Raw genomic sequence first — 14,140 nt, 5'->3', positions numbered from 1 at the left:
GCGGACACCAAGGGCAGTCGCTGTCCTGGAGTCCTCAGTCTTTTAACAGGGAGCCCCTGGTTCCTGTGGAGCCCAGTCCCGGTGGGACTGCCTCGGGCAAAGCCCGTGGTGGGACGGGGCGTGTCCCCCGTGTGGCGGGGGAGGAGGTGCGTCTGAGTGGCTGCAGACCCTGTCGCAGCCCCCTCCCGGCTGTGAGTGGGGAAGGGGACCTGGCTAGGGGGAAGCCGGTGAGGGGCGGACCCGAGAGAAGCCCCGCCCCGTCTGAAACGTGGCTTCTCCTGTCCCCCCCCCCCCCCCAGACGAGGAAGGGCTACCAGAAGACGATTGTGGAGATCGACACGCCCAAGGTCGAGCAGGTGCCCGTCGTGGACATCATGTTCAACGATTTCGGGGAGGCGTCACAGAAATTCGGATTTGAAGTGGGGCCGGCTTGCTTCCTGGGCTAGGAGCCGCGAGCCCGGGCCCCCCTCCGCCCCGCGACCAACCTCGTGACCTCAGCACGCCGCCTGCCCGTGGGTGTCCTGGACAGTGAAGGCCCCTCGTCCCACCCCCGGACCTCGCCCGCGCCTGCCTCTGGGCACCGCCGGGCCGCGCCCCAACCACAGAGAGCAAAGGGAAAGAGCCGTGTCCCCGCCCCCCGGAGCCGAATCACACGACCTACGGGTCCCTCCGCCGCCACTGGGGGCCCCACCACCGCTTCCTCCAACCCCGGGTCCCGTCTACACCGCACTCCACGCGGGACCGGGGGACGGGCCACACTTCTTGCCGCAGAACTCGCCGGCCGTGCTCGTGGAGGGCCCGCCGGGCTGGGGAAGGGGGTCGGGGTCGGGGGCTGCGGGCTGTGGAGATGACATTTTTAAAAACAACTTGAAGATGTGTATTTCCCCCTTGACCTTAAAAAAAATATTCTAAGGCAAAAAGCCACGCACGGTAAAGGTCAGCCCCGCCCTGCCCGAGCCTCCGACTCCCCAGAACACAGCCCGTGTGCGCAGGGCCCGATGCCATGTGCCTTTCCGGTGGATTAAAGGTGCTTCTGTTTTTTGTTTTAAGTAAATATTTGTATTGTATTGTCATACATGCTCAGTGTCCCTGACTTGGAGTCACGCAGGTGAGCCCAGCTCCATCCCACCGGCAGAAGGGGGAACGGGTTGGGCGTCTGCTCCGGACGCAGCCCGTCCTGGAGAGACGGAGTGGCCCCACCCTGGACACGAACGTGGCCGTAAATTGAGGATTTACCCAGAGCGGCGAGAATTCCCGCCGCCGTGGAGAGAGCAGCAGGTGCAGTGCCCCTTGTCTGATGATATTTTGATGAGCTCTAGATTTTACTTTTTTAATAAGGGGAGAAGAAAAACATGAGGTTTTGCCATGTGCGGGCACGCACTTAGAGGAACAGGCAGGCTGGCTCCTCGGTGAACTTCAATGGCGTCCTTTGGCCACTTGTCCTGCCGGAGTTGCGAGAGCGGGTCAGGGCCGGAGACCACGTTTTCCGGCTGATAATTAAGTGAAAATTGGTGCTCATTCTACCCGCTCTCTCTGTGGTGCTATCTGTTTTGGGATCTTGAAGGCGACCCTGTGGTGTGGGGGGGCCTGGGCCGTGCCTCAGTCTCCCACCTTCCTCCTCCACAACCTGGGTTTGTTGCCAAGGGTGTTAAAGATAGGTGCCCGCCCCGTGTCCTTCCTGCTGGGCCCCTTGCCCACGCCCACGCCCCCGCCCCCACCCAGATGGCGGCGGCCGCTCCCGGGAGGCCTGTGACCGGTATTTGGTTGTGCTCCTGTGATTCGGGAAACACACGGTACAAGACTCTGCACGTCCCCTACGGCGTCCCCGTGGCAGATTGCATTCCGCTGCCGGACGTCTTGGTGCTCATTTCTGTGCCTGTTCCGAGGACGGCACCGACGCCCGCCGCTCCGGGGTGCCCCCCACCCCCCACCCCCGTGCTGCCCCCGGGGCCGCCTCTGGCGCGGCCCTGAAGACAGACCACGAACTCTGTGAGTCTCTGCCGGGCTGCCCGACGGGCCCCGCCCGCCCTCCTGCGCGGTGTGGATCTCCACCTGCAACAGCTCTCCGCGGCTCTGGGGCACCCGCCCTGCTTGGACGAGGACCCGAGGAGGTTCCGGCGGGCGTAGGCGTCCCTTTACTGTGAAAAGCGGCCCTCCGGGAACACCCTCTCCTTCCGCGGCAGTGGAAGCAAGCTGGGCACCCCCATGGAGGGGGGGGGATCCTACCTGCGGCCCCCTCGGGAGGAGCTGTGACTCGTCACATCTGGTGCTGCCCTCCGCCCCAGCCAGCGGCGCTTCCAGCTTAGGTCACCAGGGCACAGGCCCCCGGGAGAAACAGACAGCCGACCCACGAGGATTTCCCCCAAAGCCCGTGGAAGTCCAGCCTCTCCCCCTTCCACTCTTGCCAAAGAAACGTCTGGTTTCGAGAGACTTTCGAGCCGGGCGCACGCCAATGACTGTCACCTTCGCCCCTTCCAAAGAAAACCCGTGCCCTGGGCTGCCGTGTCGTGTGTGCACACGCGTGCGCACGCCCTGTGGGCCTCTCTCTAGGTCGTGTGATTCCACTTTGATTTCTCATCCAACCCCCACCCCCTTTTCTTCATTTTCTCCCTCCGTGGGTCCCTTCCACTCTGTTGTAATTTGTTCTGAAGTCAAGACGTGTCCCGTCTCCCAGGACCACTTAGCTACGGCATATTGCAATAAAATTCTATATTTGCAGAAATTCTTTTGGTGTAATTTTATTTTTATTTCCCCCCTCCCCCTCCCCCTCCTCCTCCTGACCTGTGGAACTGGACTGCACGTGGCTGAGAAGAAAAAGCGGTCAAACGCAAACCCTGTGCTGGTAACGATTCAAGGATGGGAGGCCCTTCGGACTCTCCTGTCGATGACACATTGTACGTTTCCTAAAAGTCCAACGGACGGACGTGGTCCTGAGTTGTTTTCTTAACTGTGGTGCTCAGGGGAAAGGGCATTTTAAAAGTCCTTTCAAACCGCCCTGGCCGGTTGGCTCAGTGGTAGAGCGTCAGCCTGGCGTGCGGGGGACCCGGGTTCGATTCCCGGCCAGGGCACATAGGAGAAGCGCCCATCTGCTTCTCCATCCCCCCCCTTCCTCTCTGTCTCTCTCTTCCACTCCCGCAGCCAAGGCTCCATTGGAGCAAAGATGGCCCGGGCGCTGGGGATGGCTCCTTGGCCTCTGCCCTAGGCGCTAGAGTGGCTCTGGTCTCGGCAGAGCGACGCCCTGGAGGGGCAGAGCATCGCCCCCTGGTGGGCAGAGCGTCGCCCCTGGTGGGCGTGCTGGGTGGATCCCGGTCGGGCGCATGCGGGAGTCTGTCTGTCTCTCCCCGTTTCCAGCTTCATAAAAATACAAAAAAAAAAAAAAAAAAAAAAAGTCCTTTCAAACCTGTGTTAAGACTCCCTTGTAATAGTGTTTTAATAAACCGCGTTTTGACTGTTTCCACCGAAAAGACACGTGATTGGCTGTCCTTCTAAAAAGTGTGTGACCCAGGGCCTCCCCCTTCCTGCAGCCCGTAACCCGTGTGTGAATCCGGTCACGGGCCAAGTGGACACGTGGATGCCAGCGATGGCCACCGAAACAGGAGGACGGGCGTGGCCCAGGTCGCCCGCCCTCACCCGCCCGCCCACGGAGCTCTTTCCCCTGAAGCAGGGGCAGCAGCCGGTTGGGGACAGAGCTGTTGTTCCTCCCTGGGTGTCGTCAGGAGGTGGTCAGGGCCAGTGCGAGGCCTCCGTGGGGGAGTTTCCACACTCCTGGGTGTGCAGACCTGGAGAGTGTGCGTGCCCCGCCCGCACCCTGAGTGGTCAGTGCCCGAGGCCAGCACCTGCCCGGGACAGTCCCACCGTGCCGTCCAGCCACGTTGCAGAATTACACGTCCCGGCCCCTCAGGGTGGGCAGGGCGTGTGGCTCTTCGTCTGAAGTGGTGGTTCCCTCTTGCACGTTGCCTGCCACGTTCCACAGAGTGGCTGTGTACCCACCAGGCTCCTGGAGCGAGTCCCCGGCACCCCCCGCCCCACGCTGAACTTGCAGCACGAGGGAGAATCGTGTTTGTGTTCGTGGAAGCCCCCGATCACAGGAATTGTCGCTGCAGCAAAGCCTAGGCCGGTGCCACTCGATGTGGTCCGGGGCCAGGCAGCCTCCGTCGTGTTAGAAACACGGGTCCCAGGGCCTCGCCCGCTGTAGCTGGCTGAGGCGGACACTCTGGGGGAGGCGGTCATCTGGGTGTGGACATCCAGGTGGCTCGGTGCCCTCTCGGGGCCTCGGGCCACGGGCCTCGGGGACCCCTAAGGAGAGAAGACAGTGACAGTGAGTCGGTGGTGCTGACCTCAGGCCCAGAAGCTGGACTGTAATCGTCAGTTTTGGAGGAGGGGGAGGGGGAGGAGGGGGAGGGGGAGGAGAAAGAGGGGAGGGGAGGAGGAGGAGGGGGAGGGGAGGGGGAGGGGAGGGGGAGGAGGAGGAGGGAAGGCTCCCCACCTCCAGGGACAGACGTGTCACCTGATGGCCATTTGCTACCCGTGACAGCTGGTGGGCAAGGAGCCCTGGGGGGCAGAGGCAGGCCCCCGGGGGACGGTGCTCTGGCTGCCGCTTGGTCGGCCTGGGAAACTGTGACACAAGAGCGAAGCTCTCGGGAGACCTGGCCGGAGCACAAGGAGACAGCGTCCGCAGACCAGAGGAGGGTCAGGCCCAAGAGCGCAGCAGAGAGCCCACCAGAGAAAGGACACACACCAGAGGAAGGACACCACCAGAGGAAGGACACACACCAGAGGAAGGACACCACCAGAGGAAGGACACACACCAGTGAAAGCTCGGACACAGCGGCTCGGGCCGCCCTTTTGCCACCTAAACTCACGGGCATGGATGACGGCAGCCCCTCGTAGACGCTCACGGTGGGGCTCCCTCACCGAGGCTGGGCGGGTGGGAAGGCAGCTGGGGAAACTGAGGGAGAGGGTTTGCAGGCCCACCTGGGCACTGGCGTCTAGGTTTGTGCCCGGCCAGAAAAACGTCACCTCCCAGGCGCAAACACTTCAACAAAACTCCACGTGTACGAGACAACCTGCTTTTTCTCTTTTTGTTTTCCTTTTCTTTTTTTAATTAACAAATGGCTTTCACATCAACCTGGGAGAAGTCTAATTCCCAGGCACATGTGGGAACTGACGTGTTTGGCGGTGCGAGAATCTTGAGGCCCTTGTGGGACTCTCTCAGACTCATTGGTGAACTAGAAACCGCTGGGCTGAGAGGCCTCGGTGGTTAGGACTCTGAAAGACTCTAATTGCGGGAGACAGGTGGAGTAAGGACACCCTAAGAGGATGTATTGTTTGTTGCTACGTAACAAGTTACCTGGGATCTCGGAGGCTCGAAAGGACACAGAGGCGTGTGTCATGCTTCTGTGGGTCAGGAATCTGGACGCAGCCTCTCTGCGTCCTTAGGGTGATTCACACAACTGCCAGCAAGGTGTCCCTACGGCCACGGTGCCATCTGGAGACTTGCCCGGGGAGAGAGCCCACGAGATGAGTTCTTAAGTGTGTGTGCAGGAGTGTGTGTTCCTGAGTGCGTGTGCGAACACCAGACGATGCGCTCATCAACGGCGAAGCCTTCGGCGTGCTCCCTGACCCCAGAGCTTGGGGACAGGGCGGAAGGAAGACGCCCACGGGCTGGCCTCCCCCCCTGTAACACACAGACAGATGGCCGGTGCTTCCCCGGGCTGTAGGGTCCGGTGAGACCATGCACGAGAAGAGCCCTGTCCCGGGGCCTCGGCACCTGTGCCGTGTGACGGCTCTGCGTCCCCAGTGTCCTTACCGCGCCGGTGACACCTGTGTGGCACAGACATCGCACCCCTGCCGTGAGCCATCACGCTGTCTCGGAGGGCAGAGCCCCTGCCAGGGGTAACAGGTGAGTTTGGAGGAGGACACCCTGCTCGCAGTGAGGTGAGTGCTTCCGAAGAGTCTGGACGCGCAGCCAGCGCGCCAGAGAAACAAGCAGAGGTGACCGAGTCAGAGCCCAGGCCTCGGGTCCCTGCACAGGCTGGGGGCTGGGGCAGGGGCACAATGTGCTCAGAGCGGCTGCAGTGCACAGGGGGAGGGCGTGCCAGCCAGCCTGGGACGGTGGGGGCAATTTGGAGATGTCCTGAGACGTCCTTGGCAATCTGCATGCCGCTGTGCTGTCTGTCTGTCTGTCTGTCCATGGGCCAGCAGACTCTTTGGGATGCTTGTCAATAGAAGGGGCCATTGGCTCTTGCAGCCTGGGTCCTGGAGCTGACCCCCTGTGCAGACACCCCCGATGAGAAAGCACGAGGCGGGCAGGAACTTGTCCAGGGCAGGGCAGAAGGAGCCCCGTTTTCCATCGCTGAAGTCTGGATGGGTGACTTGGGACACAACCGCCCGTCCCCCGCGATCCAGCCCCCACCTTGGCCCATGCAGATGCCCCGGGGACGCAAACATGGAGGAGACGCAGCCTCTGCCCTCAGATGCCCACCGTGCGGGTGGGAAGAGACCCCAGGTGTCCACTGCGCGCCTCCTAAGCTCCTCTGCCTGCGACCTTCTCATGGGAAGCCCTGTGCTGGGAGCCAGCAGGCAGGGGTGGGATGGCTGGACAGAGGGAGGGAGCAGGGAGGATGGGAGGCTGGCATGAGCGCCCCGTGGGCAGCTGCCTGGCTCACCACGCCCAGGCTGTGCAGCCCCAGGCGGTCTCCTTCCTTCTCTGGGCCTCGGTGTGCCCATCCGGAAGCGGCGAGGCCCTGGGAGGAGGCCCTGGGAGGAGGCCCTGGTGAGCTGAGCTTGCGCTGCCTGACCCTTGTGACCGCGGCCTGCCTCCCCTCTCGGGCAGCCCCTCCCTGTGTGGTCTTTCCTCCCTTGCCCAAAAACGATCTATCGCTCGGTGTGGAGCCACCTGTTTAAATGAATTCACATGTCATTGGTCCCATGTGTTACAGATGTCCACTTCAAAATCCCAGTGACTCCTCCCTCAGCTTTTTAAGTTAGACTTTGCCAGCATTCTGCATGGGACAGACGGACGTGAGTAATGTCTTCCAGGGGCCGGGGCTCGTCCTGCGGCCTTCCCGGACTCAGCTCAGGAAATAGCCGTCAGCCTTCTAATCACATGGACAGAAGATGAATCGATGGAAGTTGGTGTTCCGGCATTTCCACCTGTGACCTTTTTTTTTTTTTTTTAACCAGAACCTCTAAGTATTGAATTCGTTTCTAGCCCCCGGATCACCCAAACCTATGATATGAGCGGAGGGAGGTTTCTCTTCACGGCTCCTGCAAGTTAAGAAACACGGCGAGGCCCTGGCTGGTTGGCTCAGCGGTAGAGCGTCGGCCTGGCGTGCGGGGGACCCGGGTTCGATTCCCGGCCAGGGCACACAGGAGAAGCGCCCATCTGCTTCTCCACCCTCCCCCCCTCCTTCCTCTCTGTCTCTCTCTTCCCCTCCCGCAGCCAAGGCTCCATTGGAGCAAAGATGGCCCGGGCACTGGGGATGGCTCCTTGGCCTCTGCCCCAGGAGCTAGAGTGGCTCTGGTTGCAACAGAGCGACGCCCCGGAGGGGCAGAGCATCGCCCCCTGGTGGGCAGTGTCGCCCCTGGTGGGCGGAGCTTCGCCCCTGGTGGGCGTGCCGGGTGGATCCCTGTCGGGCGCATGCGGGAGTCTGTCTGACTGTCTCTCCCCGTTTCCAGCTTCGGAAAAATACAAAAAAATAAAAATAAAAAAGAAACACGGCGAGATTCTGCCCGTCTGCTCCAACCTGGTTCCGTCCCTCAAGTTCACATTTTCCACGGGATGATCAGGTTGTTGACGCTCACGGGCCCAACGCTCCAGAATTCGAGACCAAACCCAGGTCCGGCCGCGCTGCCCGCCGCTTCGAACGCCTACCTTCTGGACAATGAGACGGGGCGGGGCGTTTGGAAGGGAAAGGAGGAGGGGAAAACACAGAACGGAGAAACGGAAGAAGTGCGTGGGGAAGACAGTGCGGGCGCTGGCTCGCGCGCATGCGCACTTGGCCTGCTCAGTGCGAGAGCCCCCGGCAGCGCCGGTGTGGGTGGTCTACGTCAGAATACGACTGCCCCCCCGGGGGGGGCGATGGCGGGTTGGTTGCCCGCCCCCCACAGAGAGGGGCCCTGTTGCTGTTTGCCTGTGAACTGGGGTTTTCCCGGCTGTGTGCTCATCCGCCCCACGTATTAAACGGGGAATGGCCCGAGGCTTTCCCGGTCCACAGTTCCTCTACCGTCTGCCCGAATCCAGTGTGCACCTGCCCGGCCTCGGCCACCGGCGTTCCACTGGGCGTTGACAGTTCCCTGTTGAGGGGACTCGTGCTCTGGACCACCCTAGACCCCAGGGGAAGTTTTCAAACCTCTGCAGACAGTGAAGCCTGTTGTATGCAAATGAATCCCCCACTCCTGCCAACACTGTCATGGAGGGGGGCCCTCAGAGGTGACAGGTGACAGCAGGCAGAGCTGGGTGAGGAGAGGGGAGGGGGACGGGCAGCTGGGCTTCCCCTTAAGGCTCAGACAGGCAGGCAAGCCCCTCCCCACACAGGGCCTCGGGGTGGCTTCTGGCAGGAAGAACTGGCCCCAGCTGAGGCCCCGCTCACAGGGGAAGCTCACTAAGAGGGTGTGCGCTGTGGCAGAGAGGGGGCCAGGTGCAGCCAGTAAAAGGTGGGAGGGCTCCCCGGCTCCCAGGACCCGACATGGAGCTCAGCCAGGCGGCCGTGACCCTGGCGTTCATCATCCTGGCCACCGCCTTCCTGTGCACGGCACCCTGGGCGGCTGACACCTGTCCAGGTGAGTTGACGCCAGGTGAGGGGGACCTACAGTGGCCACAGTGGCCACACGCAGAGCTCACAGCCGCTGCTCACTGACCCCGGACTGCGCACCAGGCCCGTGCTGCGTCCCCTGTGAACGTGATTCCTGACACAGCGCGTTTAAGGACCGTCTGCCGGGGGACCTGCCCCTGGTCCTCCAGGGAGGGACCGCATCCTGTCCCACCGCACAGGTCCTGTGAGGAGGTGGAGGCGTGGAGGGCGCTGCCCGGGTCAGGCTCTGTGATTGTCCCCGGCACTGGGAGATGGCCCGAGAGCTCACCCCCAGCTCTGTGGGACTTTCAGGCTGGGACCTTCCAGCCTCAGGGGACAGGCAGACCGATTGTGTCCTGGAGCTGACAGAGAGAGGGCAACATTGTCTCCATCCCAAGAGCTCCGAGCTCCCCCTTGCTCAGTAGCTCTGAGCGGGGTTCTGCCCCCTCCCGGGGCACCTCTGTGTCAGCTGCTTTTCAGCACCCCACGCCCGCCCGGGTGAGGTTCCTCTGTATTTCCTAATTTCCTCAATTCTCGCTGATGAGGCTATTTTAGTTTTGTGGTTAACACACTAAAACTGTAAGAAATAGATAATCTTTGGTCCCAGGACATCCGGACCCGGCTCTGTGTCCTGGGAACACAAGGACCTACACGAACCCTCCAGCTCAGGAATTCCAAGGTCACGAACCCAAGGAATTATATTAACCGGAATTCCCCAACTTTCTTCTATGTATCTGTTACTTATTAGAAGCACCCACTGTTTATGAAGCTCTCTCTAAATGCCATGAATGACAACTAAGATTTAAAAAATTTGCATCATCTGGTCAAATCCTCCTAAAAGACTAATTTCAATTCTCATTTTTCAGCCCAGGGACAGAAGCCCAGAGGGGCTGAGTGACTTGCCCGAGGACACACAGCCCTGAGGAGCTGGGTTCCCCATGGGCAGGTGGACCCCAAGGCCAGGGCTCCCTGCTGCCCACACCCCTGGGGGGAGGACGGACCAAGTCCTCAGCAGAGGCAGGAAAACCTCGCTTCCAGGCTGACCCTCCGGCGGAGGCAGGTGGTGCTGGCCACGGCCATCTGCTCAGGCCCGAGGTCACCCGAGCTCTGAGACCTGGGAACCCTCCTGAGCCACACAGCAGCTGCGTGCGCCTCTAGCCTGTGGCATGCTCGGTGGCGGGCTCTTCTGTGCTGCTCTCTGACTATGCGTTCTGTCCCTGATGTCCTTGTCTTGGCCACCAGCCCAGTAGGGCCCGTCCTGAGGATGTGGACAAGCAACTGAGAGTTCCTGCTGGACGGGTCAGCTCTGTGAGAAGCAGGCGCAGATCTGACAGGAGGAAGAGCTTCTGAGGTCACTGGTCACACCCCAGGCCACCCTGCACGCTGTCCAAGACGGCAGTGACCTCTTCATGCCCCGGGTCTTTAAGGAAAGATCGAGCGGGATGGTCAGGAGCCGTGGAGACGCTGACCTCACTCTGCAGGGGACATTGACCCCAACCAGCTACACCTCACTCTCCTGTTCTAGGGTTCAGTGACTTACATTTCAACCCCAGATGAACTGAGAACACCCCTCTTGTCGTGGACGGTGCAGGACGCTAGGGGGCAGTGCTTGCTGTCCAGGCCCAGATGGACATTTCCAGGTGGTCCCCGGCTGTCATGGCTTCCGGGCTGGGACTTCTGCCCCATGTTGGGGGAGGGGCAGTGGGGTTCCAGCCTCCTGTGAGCTGCAGGGATCAGATCGCTGGCCGCCACCCAGGCGTGTGGCTGGTTGGTCACTGTGACAATGATACCCACGTTAAACGGCTCAAGTGTGCTGAGGAGATCGATGGGGGGAAGAGCAGCTCAAAGCCTGGACTGGGTTTGGGGACGAGGACGAGATCGCAGGGTCCCTCCCCACCCCCTTCCCGCATCCCGGCCCTCACCAGGGGCCCATCAGAGTAAAGACAAGTGACAGCCAGTGACTGTGACAGACAGCCATCCCACCTCAGGGCCGTGACACAGCACACACGTGTTCCTGCCGGGGTCTGGGTCCGATGCCGGACCTGGGAGGGGCGGTCGCTACGGCCGTGACCGGGAAACCAGAGCCTTCTGAGGTCTGGTCCTGTCTTGTCCTCCTGAAGTTCTCAGGTTGGGTGTCTGGGAGTCCACCCCCGTGTCTCCCGTCCCCTCAGGGAGGGGCTCTGAGCTCTCAGGTGGGGCAGGAAGGGTGGTCACTACAAGGTGAGTCAGTCTGGTCCCACAGGACTTCACGGACCTACGTCACTGAAGGGCTTTAAAAATCCCACCTCTTCCTGTTTGGGGTCAGAAACGTCCAGAAACAACCTCACTCTGCAAGACCTCGGCTCCCTGGACTGCTTCCTCCACCTTCCCTGCCTGCGGATGGCTCAGTCCCCCCAAAGCCTCTCTGTTCCCTGGGACCCTCCCGGTCAGTCCCCCCCAAAGCCCCGCTGTTCCTGCCTCCCCCCCCCCCCCCGTCCAGCAGCAAGTGTACACATGGTAAGATACAAAGAATTGAAAAATTAATATTGATATTTTAGGAGAAAAAGTCAGATTTCTTGTCCTCTCCTTTCTGTAGGAAGTGAGGGAGAAGGAATATGGGAATCTCCTGGCTTGCAGAGACATACTGTGTAGAAAACTACCTTTTGCCCTGGCCGGTTGGCTCAGTGGTAGAGCGTCAGCCTGGCGTGCGGGAGTCCCGGGTTCGATTCCCGGCCAGGACACACAGGAGAAGCGCCCATCTGCTTCTCCACCCCTCCCCCTCTCCTTCCTCTCTTTCTCTCTCTTCCCCTCCCGCAGCCAAGGCTCCACTGGAGCAAAGATGGCCCGGGCGCTGAGGATGGCTCCATGGCCTCTGCCTCAGGCGCTAGAATGGCTCTGGATGCAACAGAGCAACTCCCCAGAGGGGCAGAGCATCGCCCCCTGGTGGGCATGCCGCGTGAATTCCGGTCGGGCGCATGCGGGAGTCTGTCTGACTGCCTCCCTGTTTCCAGCTTCGGAAAAAGAAAAAAAAAGAAAACTCCCTTTTACTAGGAAGCTTAAAGGGTATTTTATAATTTGGGCTAAGCATACAGAGAGATTTTGTAAATATGATTTTTATTCTTGTGTGTGATTTGCACCAACTCGGGATGGACGACAGCACTGTTTTATAAATAAAGAAATTGTGTGCTAGGTTTTGGGTGGAAGTGGAAGGGAAACTTGGATCCTCCTCCCTACCCCCGCCCCCCACCTGTGAGAAAAAGAGGATAAACACCAGCCAGGTGCCTGGAAGGGAAGAAAAGATCAAGGGAAGCCTTTCCTTTCTCTTTCTTTCCTTCTTTAATGGGCCATTCACAAAGGCTTAATGTAGGCTCCCCATCCCATCCCGAGAAACACGTGATCCATGTATCCACCTCTAGACAGAGGCATGGCCCACAAACACTAGAAATTTTGGGCATGTCTTTTAATATAAGGAACATTTTAACTACATTTTTCACTATTGTGTTACCTTGTAAGTTTTGATGTATAGGAATGTTTTTATAAATCCTGTAGACGAATGTTACAAGCTTGCTAATGAATTGTGTCATCTCCCCCTCCTCCTTCTTTTCCCCCCAACCTGTGTGTGATCAAAGGTACATAACCTGCCTCAGGGCTGTGCCCAGGGCGTGCGCACGATTTGGGTCAGCTTTGCTCCATGTTAGTCATATGTGGCTGGCATATTAATAAATCTCCTTTTTTTTTTTTTTTTTTGTATTTTTCTGAAGCTGGAAATAGGGAGGCAGTCAGACAGACTCCCACAGGAGCCCGACCGGAATCCACTCGGCATGCCCACTAGGGGGCGATGCTCTGCCCATCTGGGGCGTCGCTCTGTTGCAACCAGAGCTATTCTAGCACCTGAGGCAGAGGCCATAGAGCCATCCTCAGGGCCCAGGCCAACTTTGTTCCAATGGAGCCTTGACTGCAGGAGGGGAAGAGAGAGACAGAGAGGAAGGAGAGGGGGAGGGGTGGAGAAGCAGATGGGCGCTTCTCCTGTGTGCCCTGGCCGGGAATCAAACCCGGGAGTCCTGCACGCCAGGCCGATGCTCTACCACTGAGCCAACCGGCCAGGGCCAATAAATCTCCTTTTAATAAAACTCCATAAAAATTCATTTGGACTTGGTGTCTCTACGTAAACCCAGTGGAACGTTACTTTACAACATACACACCCCTGATGTTCGGGCCCTGGCTCTTCCCGGGGCTAAGGCTGCCCCACGCGTGCCCAGGTGCCTGGAGGCAGCACATTCATCCAACAAACATCCTTAGTCCTCCGCCCACCCTCCGGCTGCACGGCTCCTGCCACGGATTTCAGATGTGTGAGCAGAGCTGTTCTGCACCAGTTTCTGTGTTACACACGTGCACGTTGACAGCAGACGTCACAGCATGCAGAGGACACAGAGTGGTCCTGGGATGCAGTGACTGTGTGGGTGGCCCTGACCTGGGGTTTCCCTCTGGGAGACGGGACAGGGATGCCCGGACCAAGCCTGCACAGGGTCCGCACAAGCTGGGTCAGCATTCCCTCTGTACCGGGTCTCCCGTGTGGACGCCGCCCAGTGGACAGGCTGCAAGGAGGGGACAGAGGGAACTTTCCTAGGGACACCAGGTGGCTGTGACCAGGACCCTTCCCTGTGAGCCACGGGTCAGCAAACTCGTTCTCAAAGGGCTGGCTAGTAGAGGCTTTAGGACTCTGGGTCACATGGCCTCTGTGTCCCCTGCTTGCTCCTCCCACAGCCGGAAACCTGACATGAGGGACAGCTTGCAGCCAGGCGACAGGGAGCCTCCGGGGGCTGAGTGACCTTTATTAGAGATGAAGACTCATGGAGATAAAACACCTCGGCAAGGCAGCTGGGACTACCTGTGCGGAAGGGCGTGCCGCTGCCGAAAGCCAGCCAGCGTGCGGACAGAGGGTGGATTCTGTGTCTATCTCTAGTGCGGGTCCTGGGTGCTGGGTCGTGCTCCACGGGCTGGAGTGTGGACCGGGCAATCTTATTCTTTCTCGATTGGCTAGTTTAAATGGCCGCACCACGGTGGAAGGAAGAGATGGGGGTATCATTAAGTAGGTAAGGGGGTTGGGGGCTTGGTAACCCAGCTAGCTATTTCTCTTTCCGTTCCCTGGACAGAGGATTCCGAACGCAGGGGGCTGGGAAGTGAGTTGAAGAACCTGAGTTAAACATTTCCTTCACCTGGAACTTCCTTGGCACAGACACCACAGGCCCGGCTTTGCCAACCCGTGTTATACAACCAGGAACTTCCTACAGTGCCACGTCACAGGGGGGCATGGACAGGGGCTCACGCCTAGTGACCAGCACAAAGCCAGAGACAAGGACCCAGGC

At 59.9% G+C, this 14,140-nt stretch overlaps 1 protein-coding gene across 3 annotated transcripts in view; it reads left to right on the top strand.

Annotated features, from left to right (window-relative positions):
• The window catches only part of COL5A1 (collagen type V alpha 1 chain), a 161,559-nt gene extending 159,979 nt beyond the window's left edge, over positions 1 to 1,580 (top strand). For all 3 annotated transcript variants that reach the window (XM_066255728.1, XM_066255727.1, XM_066255726.1), the window contains exon 66: positions 300 to 1,580. In XM_066255728.1, the coding sequence (XP_066111825.1) occupies positions 300 to 446 (147 nt within the window). In that variant the 3' untranslated portion in view covers positions 447 to 1,580. The remainder of the gene's footprint in view (positions 1 to 299) is intronic.
• The last annotated feature ends 12,560 nt before the right edge of the window (positions 1,581 to 14,140 follow it).

Source organism: Saccopteryx bilineata, chromosome 2, assembly GCF_036850765.1.
Source record: "Saccopteryx bilineata isolate mSacBil1 chromosome 2, mSacBil1_pri_phased_curated, whole genome shotgun sequence".
Lineage (NCBI taxonomy): Eukaryota > Metazoa > Chordata > Mammalia > Chiroptera > Emballonuridae > Saccopteryx > Saccopteryx bilineata.
The sequence above is the reverse complement of the archived record's forward strand: the minus strand, read 5'-3'. Positions and strand labels throughout refer to the sequence as shown.